We start from the raw sequence: 18,048 nt of genomic DNA, 5'->3' as shown, positions 1-18,048 counted from the left end.
GGACCAGAACTTGTCGGTCAAGAACGGTCTCATCTTCTACAAGAATAGATGGTACATACCCAAGGACAAGAAGCTTCAGATGGAAATACTGTCCGATACCCATGACTCTAAGGTGGCTGGTCATTTTGGCCAATTTAAGACACTAGAGCGGGTGAAAAATAACTTCTTTTGGCCCAACATGGATAAGGATGTTGAGGAATATGTCCGGAGCTGTGACAGCTGCCAGAGGAATAAGACCTCAAGACACAAGAAGTTTGGTATGCTCCAACCGTTGGAGATACCCTATCGGCCATGGACTTCCATCTCTATGGACTTCATTGTGGGACTACCGGAATCTAGTGGGTTTACAAAGATCTGGGTAATAGTGGACCGCTTTTCGAAGATGGCACACTACATCCCTCTTCCTACCCTCAATAAAACGGAAGATTTGGCTAAATTGTTCTTGAAGGAAGTTTGGAGACTCCATGGTTTGCCTGATGACATAGTCTCGGACAGAGATAGCAGGTTCATTTCTCACTTTTGGCAATCTCTCATGAGCCTCCTCAATGTGAAGCTGAAGATGTCCACATCTTTCCACCCCCAGACGGACGGTCAAACAGAAAGAGTTAATCAGACCCTGGAACATTACTTGCGGAGTTATTGTTCATATCAACAGGATGACTGGGCAGAACTCTTGCCTTTGGCAGAGTATGCTTATAACTCGGCGGTCTCTGAGTCTACCAAAGTATCGGCTTTTTATGCCAACTATGGATATGAACCCAGGACCAACTGGCCGGCCCCAAAGGAAGGAGTAGAATGGAACAATCCAGCAAGTGAGGTCATGATTTCTCAATGGGAATCTATCTGGCAGGCTATGAACGCCAGCTTGGGTAAAGCTAGATTAAGGATGGCCCGGTGGTATGATGCTCATGCCCTGGCACCACCTGAAATCAAGCCCGGAGATGAAGTTATGTTGGACCGGCGCAATGTGCAAACAAAGCGGCCTTTGGGAAAATTGGATCAGAAGAAGATGGGACCCTTTAAGGTCTTAGAAGCTATTGGTACCCGTGCCTACAAGCTCTCTCTTCCCCCCCAGATGGGAATCCACCCGGTCTTTCATGTCTCTCTCCTAGAACCCTACAGAGCACCGGTAGATCCTGAGAGAAGAGTTCCCCCACCGGAACCCGAAGAGGTTGAGGGAGAACAAAACTGGGTTGTCCGAGAGGTAGCTGATAGCCGGGTCAATAAGAAAAGAAGACGAGTGGAATATCTAGTGCTGTGGGAAGGTTATGAGAACGAGGATGCTACATGGGAACCTTGGGAGCATCTCAAGAAGAGTGCTGAAGAAGCCCTTCGGGATTTCCATATGAGGTATCCTAAGAAACCCAAGGACAAGCGGATTGTTGGGGTGTAGATTATTTCCTTTGGGTTTTCATTTCCTTGCATATCACGGAGTTTCTTGTCATATAGAATGGTAATAGAATGGTTATAGATCTCGGAGACCAAGATCCTGGAAGAGGGGAGTGGTGTAACGGAGCCATTTCAACTGTCTGGTGTATGAGTACACACAGGGCCCGGTTACATGCTGAGAGCTATTGTTAGAAGCCAGTTGCACGGTGATATGCAAGTACCGGCAGTGTGGTTAGCTACCAGCTGTTAGAGTAACTACATTCCGGGCGCTAGGAAGAGGATCTATTCATGGGAGCAATGACTGACGAGTCTATGCCTCGCCAGTGACTAGAAGACCGGCCAGAGTGAAGCTCTGATTGACCGGTGATCCTCTGTATCCTCGGTGCATTGTAAGTCCGCCGAAGGGCAGGGACTATGCTAGGGAAGTCTACAATAAGCGAAAGCTCTACAGCAATGATTAAGCTTACACCTGAGCGGCAGCTCATTCATGCAGGTCCTCAGTTGTGTGGCAACCAAGGCTGCAGGTGTTACAAAGGCTTTGACTAAGGGTGGTTGCCTTGGGTATCGGAAACACCTGCTGACGCTTAGAGAAAAGCGGGGTAGCGGTGGTATTGTTTCCGGTACTGAGGGAAGGCCCACCGGAACTTAGTAAAGGAGTTAGGAGCAGAGAACAGAGGCCTTCGGAGTATAAGTACTCAGGTTCATTCCCGCCCTTCAGTCCTATTCTCTCCAGTCTTCATCAGAAAGAAAAACCAAGTTCTCATCGGTAGCAGAGCCCTTAAAGATTATTGAGTTCTAGCGATAGTATCTTTGAATAATCTGCAACCTGATTGTCTATCTTGCACGGCCGTCTTTATTCTATACAAATCTATTTCTCTTAGAGAGGACCCCCGTTACACCACCGCATCGATCCTACGACCATGCAATAGACCTTGAACCAGGGAAGCAGCCACCATGGGGACCCGTTTACTCCCTATCCGAAGTTGAACTGAAGGTGCTTCGGGAATACCTGGACAAAATGTTGCGATTGGGAAAGATTAGGCCAAGCAAATCCCCTGCAGGAGCCCCAATCCTATTTGTGAAGAAGAAGGACGGTAGTCTACGACTTTGCGTTGACTACCGTGGACTTAACCGCGTGTCCATCAAGAACAGGTATCCGTTACCACTTATGGACGAACTACGAGATCGAGTGGCAGGCGCGGTTATCTTCTCGAAGATTGACCTGAAGGAAGGTTACAACCTTATCAGGATCAAAGACGGCGACGAGTGGAAGACAGCTTTCCGTACGCGGTATGGACATTTTGAGTACCTCGTCATGCCTTTTGGGCTGGCAAATGCGCCGGCGACCTTCCAGAATATGATGAATGATGCGCTGAGGGAATTCTTGGATCAAGGGGTAGTAGTATACCTTGATGATATCCTAATATATAGCAAGTCTCGAGAGGAACACAGGGAGCTGGTCGGCAAAGTACTTAGCAGGCTACAAAAATACAACCTGGTCGCCAACCTGAAGAAATCAATCTTCGAGCTCACCGAAATCGAGTTCCTCAGATACATCCTTGCCCCAGCAGGCGTCACCATGGCATTGGATAAGGTCATGTCTGTTACGAATTGGCAAGCCCCGCGCAGCGTTAAGGAAGTACAGATCTTCATGGGCTTTGCCAACTTCTACAGAAGATTTATCCACAATTTCTCCGGGGTCTGTAAACCCATTACCGATTGTCTCAGGGGTGATGCTAAGAACTTTGTCTGGTCTATGACGGCCCAAGCAGCCTTCGAAAAACTCAAAACCCTGTTTACTTCTGCCCCGATCTTGGTACATTTCTCTCCAGATCGACAGACTATCGTGGAAACGGACGCAAGTGATTTTGCTATTGCCGCAATTCTATCCCAGGTTATTGATGGAAAAACTCACCCTGTTGCCTTTTATTCTCGAAAGCTTAACCCAGCGGAACTCAACTACGACGTGTGGGATAAGGAGATGCTAGGAATTGTGTCGGCCTTCAAGCAATGGCGTCACTACCTCGAAGGACCTAGCCGAACGGTTCTCGTTTATACGGATCACAAGAACTTAGAGTACTTCTCTACAACCAAGGTTCTTAACCGACGACAGGCAAGATGGGCTGAGTCTTTGGCGGAATTTGACTTCAAGATTATTTACCGCCCGGGAACCAAAAATGGGAAGGCAGATGCACTATCGCGACGGCCGGAGTACCGTCCTGAAGGGGGAGGCACACTTGGGAAACAGCCGATAGACAGGTTCTTTAAGCCCGGGCAGTTGGCGGAGGAAGAGTTTGTGGTATCAGCGGTGTCGCTTGCCTCCAAGGGGGTGATTGACTGGTCTAAGAACTTTCTGGATCATGTCAGGCAGGCGGCATCGGGAGACCCGACATGGGTAGGAATGAAAGAGAGAGTTGAGCAAGGGGAGAAGTTGGGGGAATTGAAGGATATCGCTGAGAAAGACGGGCTACTCTTCTATAAGAACCGACTCTATATTCCGGCAGACGACCGTATCAAGATCCGAATTGCACAGTCAGAACACGATTCGAAGGTGGCAGTACACTTTGGACAAGACAAAACTTTGGAACTTATCACGCGTAACTTCTATTGGCCAAAAATGAACGAGTGGATTGATGACTACGTTCGGTCATGTGACGAGTACCAGCGTAACAAACCTGTTGCGGGCATGCCAAGTATTTACGGAAGTGAGAGAAAAGGCCAGTAGATACTCCAATACCCTCTGTACGCTAATGTCATCTCTGGACCGCACTCGCGGAGTGTGGTGCGACCAATATACGATCAAAACACGGAGTCATAAAAAACACGTTTTCGACCCCAATAATAATCCCCGGAGCGTCAAACCGCCGGAGGGGAGTGTTGTGGTACCGGTGGATATATGAGGGACAGCTGGAATCAATCGGATCGAAGATCGGACCGCTCGGAGCGAATCGGCGCAAGCTGCCAGCCGACCGAGTACCTATCGGCGGTACCTGTGGGCATGAGAGGACTCTGCTATGTGGGAAAGCGATGTGGGAAGAGGCCTGAGTAGGTAGCCTTGCCGTCCGAGACCTCCGAATAGCCGACGCTGACGATTATCCACCAGACGGCCGATGGAGAAGAAACATCGACAGGGAAACGTGCATTAGAACGGATAAATAGGTTGAGGGGTTCCAGCGGGTTTAGGAGTTTGGGTTACGGACTTAGGAGTTAAATGTTCTTGGTTGTTTTTCAGGGTCTCGGGCATGCCCCGAGTGTATTCTGTATTATTAGTAGACTGGGTCCTCGAGACATAAGCGAGGGATATAAATACTGTGTCATTCACTGACTAGCTAAACCATCATCGGCGAAATCAGAGTCTTAACAATATAAATCGTTGATACGCGAGTTACAACTTTATTTGACTATACTTTTGGAAATAATTTATTCTATTGTGACTTCGAACTCTACCTGAACTATTGCGTCGAAGACGGTCGAACATCACACGCTAACTCTAGTGAATCTTTGTTGATAACGTAGCTCGCGGGGCCCGTATCGGATCAAGGAGAATTATACTCAACGTTGACTGAAGAGACCTTGGAGACTTCTACCTTTGTAGCTGTTAGCCGAACTCTGAGCTCTGCGTAGTGTACTCTTGTGGTCTGGTACGCATCCCTCACAGTATATTGTTACTCACAAGTTCACTTGGAGTAACGAAGTCACCTCAAAAAAGAAGAACTATCACCATTATCCCTTACCATAATGGCATTCCGAAGGGATTATTTCGTAGACACCTCGGCCGTAACAGACGAGGCCGCGGAGGACGCTATGGTACTATCTGGGGCTGTTAGCCCCGATCCCCTACTCCAGGGAGGACCTTCTACACAAACTAGGTCAACGAGTAAACGCTCTGCTCAAGCCCAGTTTACGAGGTCCATGCAGGAGTTTTTGGATACCCACGAGGCTCAAATGAGGTATCTTGGTACAGCTGGACAGGCCGTTTGGCAGCAGCTACAAAACCTCCAGGAACAAGTCCAAGGAAGTGGGCAAATTCTGGACAAGAAAGTACGACAAGAAGCCATCGCTCAGAAGCAACATCTCGAATCGCTCTTTGAGCTCGTCGAAAATGTTCGACAAGAACAGGAAGCCGCACGAGTCGCCGACCACGAGGTTCTGGATCGTAACTATCGAGTTACCCAGAACCAACTGCAGGAGGCGGAACGACAGCTGAGGGTTGCAAGAGAAGAGCGAGAGCAGGAGAAAAGGGAACAGCGGGAACTGTTGGCACAATTCAAGCAGTCTGATGATGTAAGAAACCAACGAATAGCCGAGATGGAGGAACGCCTACGACAACATATGTCGGTAGCACCCTCCATGGTGAGCATCCCCTTGGACCCTAATGCACCCCAAACGGTTCCTGTTGGCAACGGCAAGAACCCCGAGAATGCTGGCCCGGTAGGAGGAAATGCCGGCCCAGTAGGAGGAAACGCTGGTCCCGTAGGAGGAAATGGAGGCAGGCAACCGGAGGATGCCGGCCCAGTGCAGGGGAACAGTGGCAGGAAACCGGTGAGAGCTGCCCCCGTCGGCGGGAATGGTGGAAATCAACCTCCCCAGAACCCACCAAGAGGAAATGTTGGGGGAGATCCAGAACCTTCCGACGACGATGACGACGATAACAGTGAATGGTCGCATGGTCGGAAGAATTGGAGAATAAACCGGGGCGGGAACCGGAATTCGGCGCCGCCTGAAGACGAGGATATGGTAGATTCGCTCGCCAAAATACCCTTCGAGTTCGATAATGCCCGGAAGCATAACCTGCGACATTGGCTCATGGAGTGCGAGATTTACTTTGAGCAGAAGCCAAAGAAGTTCCGAACGGATAGGAACAAAGTACTGTTTGCTGGAACGTATACGTGTGGGTTGGCAAAGGAATGGTTCATGGAGTACATCGAGACCAAGATGTTAGGTCCAGCAGCCGCAGACTACGCTACTTGGACTCGGTTCCGTCAGGAGATCAGGAAACGCTTCTTAAGCACTCAGGAGGCTATGGAGAATGCGATGAAGATGCAGCAGTTTAAGTACTCTGCTAACATCGGAGACTACCTGACGAGAATGGAGATCATGAACCAGCATGCTCAGATGAAAGGAGCATCCTATCGCGCCGCCCTGCTCCAAGGGCTACCCAATGAAATCCGGGAGCGCCACTCACGCTTCGAGCCAACCGATGACGACTCCGAGTACATCCAACAGTTGGAACGAGCCGGTAAGGCTCATGAGGCCTATCAGGAGCAGATGAAGATGTTGGGGAAAGCGGAGTCGAGAGGAAGGGAGACGAATAATGCTGGGAACTCGCGGCAAAAGGAGAAGGGGTTTAAGATCAAGGGGAGAGCTCAGACCGAGGAGAAAGAAAAAGGGCAAGATAAGAAGAGCACCAGCAAGAACAAGTCGGGGAATAAGCCAATATACCACGACTACGACGAAGCCACCAAAGGAGTTCCACAGCCGGTCCGAGAACAGCGAAAGACCGATGGAGCCTGTGTGCGATGTGGCCGAAAGGGTCATCTTTGGAAGTGGTGTCGTTCAGATGCTAACAGCAGTGCATCTATCTCCTCTTTCTCCCGAAAGCGTACCCGCGATGACGATGGTGACCACGATATGGAACCACCGGAACCCCAACCTCCGAGGAAGCGTACGAGGCACCGTGCTAGAAAGCCGGCTGCTACGGCTGCGGCAGAGTATACCAGTGGGCAAGCGTTTGTGCGAGAACGCGGATCGGAATCTGAGATGGATTTCGACGAGGATTTTTAAAAGGGGACTCTGATGAGTCAGGTCAGGAGTATCCCCAGATTGCTATGTTATCACTGACGGAAAACAACAAAAAAAATATGAAAAGAAAAAGGCAGGAAGGGAGAGCGTCCCAACCGGAGAAAAAACAGAAAATTTTGGAGGAACCTATTCATGGTCCTCGACCTATCGTTAATCAGTTCCTTTGTTTTGCGGAAAAATGTTTACCTTGTAAGGTGTTGTTGGATACTGGTGCAACTGATCCTGTTTTGTCTGCTGTTTTTGTTGATAGTTTTGAGGTCCCGAAGGTGAAACGAGACGTCCCGGCCCGGGTATTTGGATTTACGGGAGAAGTTATGAAGGGCACGGGACACGCCTTTACACAACCATTAATTATAATGTCAAGGGGGCATCAGACGCAACTATCATTCGAGATCGCCCCTCTCCCACTTGGCATCGATGCAATATTACCGAACTGGTGGTTGAAAGAACATAAGCCGGTTATAGGGGCAAATGGGGAAGTTTCCTACGATAGCGAAAACTGCAAGAGTCGATGCTTCACTGACAAGGAACCTCAAATAGAAATGGACGAGGGTGTATTGGACGATCCGGAGGCACAATTCATCGGTAGTATTTGCCTTTTGGAAGATGAATCGGTCAACCTCCGCGAAACACTTCCCTCTTGGCTCCATGGGTTCCTTAAAGTCTTCCTCCCATCGGAAGCAGATAAATTACCACCGCATCGATCCTACGACCATGCGATAGATCTCGAACCAGAGAAGCAGCCACCATGGGGACCCGTTTACTCCCTATCCGAAGTTGAGCTGAAGGTGCTTCGGGAGTACCTGGACAAAATGTTGCGATTGGGAAAGATTAGGCCGAGCAAATCCCCGGCAGGAGCCCCAATCCTATTTGTGAAGAAGAAGGACGGTAGTCTGCGACTTTGCGTTGACTACCGTGGACTTAACCGTGTGTCCATCAAGAACAGGTATCCTTTACCGCTTATGGACGAGCTGCGAGATCGAGTGGCAGGCGCGGTTATCTTCTCGAAGATTGACCTGAAGGAAGGTTACAACCTTATCAGGATCAAAGACGGCGACGAGTGGAAGACAGCTTTCCGTACGCGGTATGGACATTTTGAGTACCTCGTCATGCCTTTTGGGCTGGCAAATGCGCCGGCGACCTTCCAGAACATGATGAATGATGCGCTGAGGGAATTCTTGGATCAAGGTGTAGTAGTATACCTTGATGATATCCTAATATATAGCAAGTCTCGGGAGGAGCACAGAGAGTTGGTCGGCAAAGTCCTTAGTAGGCTACAAGAATACAATCTAGTCGCCAACCCGAAGAAATCGTTCTTCGAGCTCACCGAAATCGAGTTCCTTGGATACATTCTTGCCCCAGCAGGCGTCACCATGGCACTGGATAAGGTCATGTCTGTTACAAATTGGCAAGCCCCGCGCAGTGTTAAAGAAGTACAGATCTTCATGGGCTTTGCCAACTTCTACAGAAGGTTTATCCACAATTTCTCCGGGGTCTGTAAACCCATTACCGATTGTCTCAGGGGTGATGCTAAGAACTTTGTCTGGTCTATGATGGCCCAAGCAGCCTTCGAAAAACTCAAAACCCTGTTTACGTCTGCGCCGATCTTGGTACACTTCTCTCCAGATCGCCAGACTATCGTGGAAACGGACGCAAGTGATTTTGCTATCGCCGCAATTCTATCCCAGGTTATTGACGGAAAGACTCACCCTGTCGCCTTTCATTCTCGAAAGCTTAACCCAGCGGAACTCAACTACGATGTCTGGGATAAGGAGATGCTAGGAATTGTGTCGGCCTTCAAGCAATGGCGTCACTACCTCGAAGGACCTAGCCGAACGGTTCTCGTTTATACGGATCACAAGAACTTAGAGTACTTCTCTACAACCAAGGTTCTTAACCGACGACAGGCAAGGTGGGCTGAGTCTCTGGCGGAATTTGACTTCAAGATTATTTACCGCCCGGGAACCAAAAATGGGAAGGCAGATGCACTATCGCGACGGCCGGAGTACCGTCCTGAAGGGGGAGGCACGCTTGGGAAACAGCCGATAGACAGGTTCTTTAAGCCCGGACAGTTGGCGGAGGAAGAATTTGTGGTATCAACGGTGTCGCTTGCCTCCAAGGGGGTGATTGACTGGTCTAAGAACTTTCTGGATCATGTCAGGCAGGCGGCATCGGGAGACCCGACATGGGTAGGAATGAAAGAGAGAGTTGAGCAAGGGGAGAAGTTGGGGGAATTGAAGGATATCGCTGAGAAAGACGGGCTACTCTTCTATAAGAACCGACTCTATATTCCGGCAGACGACCGTATCAAGATCCGAATCGCACAGGCAGAACACGATTCGAAGGTGGCAGGACACTTTGGACAAGACAAAACTTTGGAACTTATTACGCGCAACTTCTATTGGCCAAAAATGAACGAGTGGATTGATGATTACGTTCGGTCATGTGACGAGTGCCAGCACAACAAACCCAGCCACCATAAGAAATACGGCGCGCTTCTACCACTGTCCACGCCACATTCTGTCTGGCAATCGATATCAATGGACTTCATTGTGCAATTACCGGAATCAAAGGGATACAACCAAATCTGGGTAGTAGTCGATAGGTTCTCGAAGATGTCGCACTTCATCCCCCTAGTAGCAGAAACGACCGCGCAGGATTTAGCGAAGATATTCCTCGGTCAAATCTGGCGACTCCATGGGCTGCCTCTTGATATAGTTTCCGACAGGGACGCCAAGTTTACTTCAAGCTTTTGGGCATCTCTTATGGAATTATTGGACGTGAGGATAAGAATGAGTACGGCTTTCCACCCTCAGACCGATGGGCAAACAGAGCGGGTCAACCAAACCCTCGAGCACTACTTACGAGCATTCTGCAACTACGAGCAAGATGATTGGGCAGAGCTACTCCCGTTGGCGGAGTATGCTTACAACAATTCGGTTACCACCGCCACGGGTCAATCTCCGTTCTATACCAATTACGGTTACAACCCAAGAACCAACTGGCCGACGGAAGCCGAAGTGGTCAATCCAACCAGCGACCTGTACGCTCACTTCATCCGAGGAGTTCATGATTCTGCTCTTGCTCGCTTAACAGACACCAGGGAGAAGATGGGGAAATACTATGATCGGAAAAGGGACGAACCGCCTAACTTCAAGGTGGGAGACATGGTTATGCTCAACGCAACCAACATCAAGACTCGTCGCTCAACCAAGAAACTCGATCATAAGAAACTCGGCCCGTTTAAAATTGTCCGACTAGCCGGTAAACGAGCCTGCGAATTGGAACTGCCACCACAAGTTAAGATCCATAACGTATTCCACATCGAACTCTTGGAACGTTATCGACAGAGCAGTATCCCAGGCCGCGAACAACGTCCCCCGACTACCGAAGAGGTCGATAAGGAAGGAGAGGTTCTGTATGAAGTGGAAAGTATTGTGGGGAGCCGGAAGAGCAGAAGAGGATTAGTGGAATACCTGGTGAAATGGCGGGGCTATTCGATGAGCGACTGCACGTACCAAGTCCTGGATGCTATGGATGAGGAGGTACGTGACTTAGTCTGCGACTTTCATCGAAGGAACCCCAAGGCCGTGAAGGACCAACGCCTGAGACTATAGAGGTACCCTACGGGGCTAAGTCCTTCCCCTCCACAGACACCGCGGGTGATATGTGGAGCAGGTTTTGTGGAACCATAGTCTGTCAGAAGATGTCCCGAGACGTGACACCCTGGAAGGGGGGTAAGCTGTTACGGGCATGTCAAGTATTTACGGAAGTGAGAGAAAAGGCCAGTAGATACTCCAATACCCTCTGTACGCTAATGTCATCTCTGGACCGCACTCGCGGAGTGTGGTGCGACCAATATACGATCAAAACACGGAGTCATAAAAAACACGTTTTCGACCCCAATAATAACCCCCGGAGCGTCAAACCGCCGGAGGGGAGTGTTGTGGTACCGGTGGATATATGAGGGACAGCTGGAATCAATCGGATCGAAGATCGGACCGCTCGGAGCGAATCGGCGCAAGCTGCCAGCCGACCGAGTACCTATCGGCGGTACCTGTGAACATGAGAGGACTCTGCTATGTGGGAAAGCGATGTGGGAAGAGGCCTGAGTAGGTAGCCTTGCCGTCCGAGACCTCCGAATAGCCGACGCTGACGATTATCCACCAGACGGCCGATGGAGAAGAAACATCGACAGGGAAACGTGCATTAGAACGGATAAATAGGTTGAGGGGTTCCAGCGGGTTTAGGAGTTTGGGTTACGGACTTAGGAGTTAAATGTTCTTGGTTGTTTTTCAGGGTCTCGGGCATGCCCCGAGTGTATTCTGTATTATTAGTAGACTGGGTCCTCGAGACATAAGCGAGGGATATAAATACTGTGTCATTCACTGACTAGCCAAACCATCATCGGCGAAATCAGAGTCTTAACAATATAAATCGTTGATACGCGAGTTACAACTTTATTTGACTATACTTTTGGAAATACTTTATTCTATTGTGACTTCGAACTCTACCTGAACTATTGCGTCGAAGACGGTCGAACATCACACGCTAACTCTAGTGAATCTTTGTTGATAACGTATCTCGCGGTGCCCGTATCGGATCAAGGAGAATCATACTCGACGTTGACTGAAGAGACCTTGGAGACTTCTACCTTTGTAGCTGTTAGCCGAACTCTGAGCTCTGCGTAGTGTACTCTTGTGGTCTGGTACGCATCCCTCACAGGTAGGCCCCGAGTGTATTCTGTATTATTAGTAGACTGGGTCCTCGAGACATAAGCGAGGGATATAAATACTGTGTCATTCACTGACTAGCCAAACCATCATCGGCGAAATCAGAGTCTTAACAATATAAATCGTTGATACGCGAGTTACAACTTTATTTGACTATACTTTTTGAATTACTTTACTCTATCGTGACTTCGAACTCTACCTGAACTATTACGTCGAAGACGGTCGAATCCTATACGCTAACTCTAGTGAATCTTTGTTGATAACGTAGCTCGCGGGGCCCGTATCGGATCAAGGAGATTCATACTCGACGTTGACTGAAGAGACCTTGGAGACTTCTACCTTTGTAGCTGTTAGCCGAACTCTGAGCTCTGCGTAGTGTACTCTTGCGGTCTGGTACGCATCCCTCACACAGCCCTTGATATTACCATAGAATCTTCCCCTCCGGCCTCCTCAGTTACGGCCGAGGTATCTATGAAATAATTATCCCTTCGGGTAGTCATTGTGATAGGGGATAATGATGATAGTTCTTCTTTTCAGGTGACTTCGTTACTCCAAGTGAACTTGTGAGTAACAATATACTGTGAGGGATGCGTACCAGACCACAAGAGTACACTACGCAGAGCTCAGAGTTCGGCTAACAGCTACAAAGGTAGAAGTCTCCAAGGTCTCTTCAGTCAACGTTGAGTATGATTCTCCTTGATCCGATACGGGCCCTGCGAGCTACGTTATTAACAAAGATTCACTAGAGTTAGCGTATAGAATTCGACCGTCTTCGACGTAATAGTTCAGGTAGAGTTCGAAGTCACGATAGAGTAAAGTAATTCCAAAAGTATAGTCAAATAAAGTTGTAACTCGCGTATCAACGATTTATATTGTTAAGACTCTGATTTTGCCGATCATGGTTTGGCTAGTCAGTGAATGACACAGTATTTATATCCCTCGCTTATGTCTCGAGGACCCAATCTACTAATAATACAGAATACACTCGGGGCATGCCCGAGACCCTGAAAAACAACCAAGAACATTTAACTCCTAAGTCCGTAACCCAAACTCCTAAAGCCGCTGAAACCCCTCAACCTATTTATCCACTCTAATGCACGTTTCCCTGTCCATGTTTCTTCTCCATCGGCTGTCTGGTGGATAATCGTCAGTGTCGGCTATTCGGAGGTCTCGGACGGCAAGGCTACCTACTCAGGCGTCTTCCCACATCGCTTTCCCACATAGCAGAGTCCTCTCATGCCCACAGGTACCGCCGATAGGTACTCGGTCGGCTGGCAGCTTGCGCCGATTCGCTCCGAGCGGTCCGATCTTCGATCCGATTGATTCCAGCTGTCCCTCATATATCCACCGGTACCAAAACACTCCCCTCCGGCGGTTTGACACTCCGGGGGTTATTATTGGGGTCGAAAACGTGTTTTTTAATTAGGAAAACCGCAACTCCGCATTTGGTCGCATATCGATCGCACCACACCTCGTGGGTGCGAACCGGAGTTGATAGTGGTGTTGCCATTAGTATCAAAGGGTATTGGAGTATCTACTAGCCTTTCTCTCACTCCCGTAAACGCTTGGCATGCCCGTAACAGCTCCGACCGGAGCGGTGACTGGTACTTGGATTATTGGGAGTAGCTCTTGGGCGGGTGCGGCAGGTGGGTCTTGGGCAGGTGGGGCGTTTTCCTTTCCTTTGTTGAGGAATCGGCGTTTGACTCTTTCAGGGCATGCTGGGTCGGAGGCCTTATGGATTCCTTTGCAATTCAGACATCTGATTGGGGTGTGGGTACATCTATATCCTCCCTGGCATTGATTGCATGGGTGGAAACTGGTGAGGTGATCTCCGGCGCAGTGGCCGCATTTTCCATTGTTCTTACATTTCTCCTGGCGGTGGCCGTATTCGAGGCACTTCGCACACTGGGTATCCGGGAAGGTTGGGAGGAAGGCCTCGATATGGCAGCTTCGGTTGAAGAAAGATAGGAACTTAACTCCTAGCGTTTCCATTGTGATTTGTCCTGGGAGTGCGATGACCATTGATGAGTGGGTTTTCTCCATTCGAGTTTCTGCCCTGGAGATCCAGCGGGGAACCTGGGCAAGTTGGAAGTTCTCTCCATAGTTACTTCTCATTTCTGATGCTACCAATTGTCCCGCCTCAATGCCCTCCCCGACCGTTGTGGGGATTCCATGGAGGAGAACCTTTGACCATTTAGAGTTTGCTCGGATGACAGCGACCGGTACCTGTAGGGTGAGGAGGACCTCCTCGATTTCTTTGGCATATTTCATTGCCTTTGTTGCGGGGGTAACGAATTTTGTTTCCAAGATGAAGTTGTCTTTGGGTGTTCTTCTTGCTGAGATGAAGTGGCAGGACTCATCTTGGATTCTTGCATTGACGAGGGTCCCGATCTCGGAGGGGTTAACGTCGGATGGGGCAGTAGTTTCAACAATGATCTCCCTGTTGATTTTGGTGTACTCTGGTTTGAAGAGGGGGTCCGCTTTTGGCTTTGCGGACTTCTTTCTTCTCTCGATGACCTGGAAGTTTCCTTGGGCAGGACCGGGTGCCGATGCCACGGCGGCCCAGGTGCCTGCCTTCCATCCACGGGGTGGGGCTTGTTGGGGGGGTGCGGGTGGGGGGGCCTGAGGAGCTGCCTGTGGCGCTGCTTGGGGAACTGTTTGTGGGACCGCTGGAGGGGGCATTCTCTGTCCTTGCGGTTGTTGTAGTTTTCGCTGTTGTTGCTGTTGTTGCTGTTGTTGCGGTTGCTGCAGTTGCTGCGGTTGTGGTTGTTTGCTGAGGAGGGCGTGGATCGCCGAGTGCATATTGGTGATCATATTTGTCTGCGCCTCGATTTGGTGTTTCAGTGTATCCACTGTTCTCCGGAGTGTAGTCGTTTGCTCTTCGAGGATTTCAATCCTGTCGGAGGGTGGGCAGATCCGGCTGGTAGCATGTCTGATGGCCCAGGTAATATAGTTCAGGTCCGTCTGGGTGTGAGTGTCCTGGGGGACAACGCTCAGGTAGAGGTAGTCAATTCTCGGTTGGTATGGGTCGTTGTAGTCGGATTCTGTTGCAAAGGTCGAGGAGAATTCCTGTTCCTGAGCTCCGGATTGGGTTGGGTCGGGAACCGGAGTGTTCTTGTTCTGCGGAGGGGCTGTCCCTTGCTGGGAAGGCTGGGTAAAAAAGGACTGGAGCGAAGCTTGCTGCGACATGACTGAATGTCCAGTTCTTCTGGCGGCGTAGAGTGATGTTTCGGAAAGGTTTCTTTTCCTTCCTTTCGGGAGGTCAAGGCTGGAGAATTCTTCACTGGAAGCCAGTTTTCGTAGGTTTCTTTCGCTTGGAACAACAAAACGCGACCGTACGATCGGGGACGAAGTGGCTCAGCCTGGTATGGTATACCAGCGTAAACCGAGGGAGAAAATAAAGTGTTTTTTAAAGCGAGGTTTGTTATCAGGGAGTTCTTTGCGAGCCTTAGCGACCAAGTAGAATACAGAGATTGCGTAAAGAAAGAAGGAAAGAAAGAAAACAGGTAAAGACGCAAGACAACGCCTCCTTATATATCCAACCATAGTCCGATAATGACTAATATCTTCGCGTAATAGAAACAAAAAGAACATAACAGAAATCCCAATTACAAATCCTAATCCCACTGCACAATACCTCCTATTCCCATTCCAACTTTATTGTAACGGAGCCATTTCAACTGTCTGGTGTATGAGTACACACAGGGCCCGATTACATGTTGAGAGTTATTGTTAGAAGCCAGTTGCACGGTGATATGCAAGTACCGGCAGTGTGGTTAGCTACCAGCTGTTAGAGTAACTACATTCCGGGCACTAGGAAGGGGATCTATTCATGGGAGCAATGACTGACGAGTCTATACCTCGCCAGTGACTAGAAGACCGGCCAGAGTGAAGCTCTGATAGCCCGGTGATCCTCTGTATCCTCGGAGCATTGTTTGTCCGCCAGAGCGGCAGGGACTATGCTAGGGAAGTCTACAATAAGTGAAAGCTCTACAGCAATGATTAAGCTTACACCTGAGCGGCAGCTCACTTATGCAGGTCCTCGGTTGTGTGGCAACCAAGGCTGCAGGTGTTACAAAGGCTTTGACTAAGGGTGGTTGCCTTGGGGATCGGAAACACCTGCTGATGCTTAGAGAAAAGCGGGGTAGCGGTGGTATTGTTTCCGGTACTGAGGAAAGGCCCACCGGAACTTAGTAAGGAGTTAGGAGCAGAGAATCGAGGCCTTCGGAGTATAAGTACTCAGGTTCATTCTCGCCCTTCAGTCCTGTTCTCTCCAGTCTTCATCAGAAAAGAAACCAAGTTCTTATCGGTAGCAGAGCCCTTAAAGATTATTGAGTTCTAGCGATAGTATCTTTGAATAATCTGCAACCTGATTGTCTATCTTGCACGGCCGTCTCTATTCTACTTCATTCTATTTCTCTTAGAAGAGACCCCCGTTACATTTATCACCTAACCGAAATCCATAGTTGCCGTTACAGTACACTTGGAAAAAGGTTTGGAGGTTATTGTTGAGTTGTTGATAATCAATAGAGGCGTGTTCCGACATGGTAAATTATGATGGTGTATTGGTTGGGGATAGAGGACGCAACCTACGTATAACGTGGGTCTATGGGCAAGGAACTATGATGCAAAGAAATACAACCGAGGCAAGAACGTAGTAGAAGATATTTGTGACTATGGACTATGGAGCGGCTCTGTTTGATCTGACAACTAAACTGAACCCTATGACGTAGCGTAGAACAGGAATAATATTCGTGAAGTAGAATACAAAGGTTCTGTAAGGAAAGAAGGAAAGAAAGAAAATAAATAAAAGTACGAGGCAACGCCTCCTTATATATCCAACCCTAATTCAATGATGACTAATACCTTGGCGCAACAGAAACTAAAAGAACATAATAGAAACCCCCATTACAAATCCTAATCCCGCTACACAATACTTCCTCTTCATATTCCAATTTATCAATAGCCGAAATACATAGTTGCCGTTGCAGTCATCATCAGAAAGAAAAGCCAAGTTCTTATCGGTAGTAGAGCCCTCAAAGATTATTGAGTTCTAGCGATAGTATCTTTGAATAATCTGCAACCTGATTGTCTATCTTGCATGGCCGTCTCTATTCTACTTTATTCTATTTTCTCTTAGAAGAGACCCCCATTACACGGGCTTAGGAGTTTGGGTTACGGACTTAGGAGTTGAATGTTCTTGGTTGTTTTTCAGGGTCTCGGGCAGGCCCCGAGTATATTCTGTATTATTAGTAGACTGGGTCCTCGAGACATACGCGAGGGATATAAATACGGTGTCATTCACTGACTAGCCATACCATCATCGGCGAAATCAGAGTCTTAACAATATAAATCATTGATACGCGAGTTACAACTCTATTTGACTATACTATTCGAAATACTTTACTCTATCGTGACTTCGTACTCTACCTGAACTACTACGTCGAAGACGGTCGAATACCATCCGCTAACTCCAGTGAATCTTTGTTGATAACGTAGCTCACGGGGCCCGTCTCGGACCAAGGAGAATCATACTCAACGTTGACTGAAGAGGCCTTGGAGACTTCTACCTTTGTAGCTGTTAGCCGAACTCTGAGCTCTGCATAGTGTACTCTCGTGGTCTGGTACGCTCCCTCACATACTGGCAGAGTCCGGAGCGAAGTGATCAATATTTATGAATCTATTGTTACTTTTCTATCTAGTTGCGTCACTATTAATCAACTGAAGGAAGTTCCAAAAGTCCAGCGGAATTTCTTTCATACCATAACCTGGCTTAACTCGCTCTAAGTTGGCTTAACTCGCCCCCACCATCTAATCAAATCGGGTCCTCGAACGAAAGTCAGACCTTCGTGCAAAACCTCTCCAATACGGTATCGTATTTTTTACAATTCCCAACCCTAGATCGGAGAAGTCTTCATCATGTCCAAGCCTGTTGTCCATGCGTTCATTACAAACAACAACTTGTGTCTCAAACTCGCGGATTGGCAATTTCAAAAAAAATCTGCTAGTAAAAATTTCGAACAATTGACAACCGACCTGGAAACCGCAATAACAAAACCGTGAACTCCAAAACCACGGTTGTTGCAGTCGAACGGGTCCTATGTTGACTGTGTTGCCAAACGAG

General features: G+C 48.7%; 3 protein-coding genes across 3 annotated transcripts; 2 read left to right on the top strand and 1 right to left on the bottom strand.

Annotated features, from left to right (window-relative positions):
- Nucleotides 1-5,127: 5,127 nt before the first annotated feature.
- On the top strand, nucleotides 5,128-7,173 carry H6S33_003557 (uncharacterized protein; the record flags this gene model as incomplete). Its single annotated transcript, XM_044834912.1, has 1 exon — nucleotides 5,128-7,173. One exon carries the CDS (start codon nucleotides 5,128-5,130, stop codon nucleotides 7,171-7,173), a length of 2,046 nt encoding a protein of 681 aa, XP_044691918.1.
- A 77-nt stretch (nucleotides 7,174-7,250) lies between these two features.
- Nucleotides 7,251-10,808, top strand: H6S33_003556 (uncharacterized protein; the record flags this gene model as incomplete). The annotated part of the gene is made up of 1 exon (XM_044834911.1): nucleotides 7,251-10,808. One exon carries the CDS (start codon nucleotides 7,251-7,253, stop codon nucleotides 10,806-10,808), a length of 3,558 nt encoding a protein of 1,185 aa, XP_044691917.1.
- Nucleotides 10,809-13,439: 2,631 nt separating this feature from the next.
- On the bottom strand, nucleotides 13,440-15,113 carry H6S33_003555 (uncharacterized protein; the record flags this gene model as incomplete). Its single annotated transcript, XM_044834910.1, has 1 exon — nucleotides 13,440-15,113. The coding sequence occupies one exon, from the start codon at nucleotides 15,111-15,113 to the stop codon at nucleotides 13,440-13,442; it is 1,674 nt and encodes a 557-aa protein (XP_044691916.1).
- Between the last annotated feature and the right edge of the window lie 2,935 nt (nucleotides 15,114-18,048).

The sequence above is a fragment of the Morchella sextelata genome, assembly GCF_020137385.1.
Source record: "Morchella sextelata strain SCLS chromosome Unknown scls_15, whole genome shotgun sequence".
In the NCBI taxonomy this organism is placed as follows: Eukaryota; Fungi; Ascomycota; class Pezizomycetes; order Pezizales; family Morchellaceae; genus Morchella; species Morchella sextelata.
This window is presented reverse-complemented; position numbering and strand designations above follow the sequence as displayed.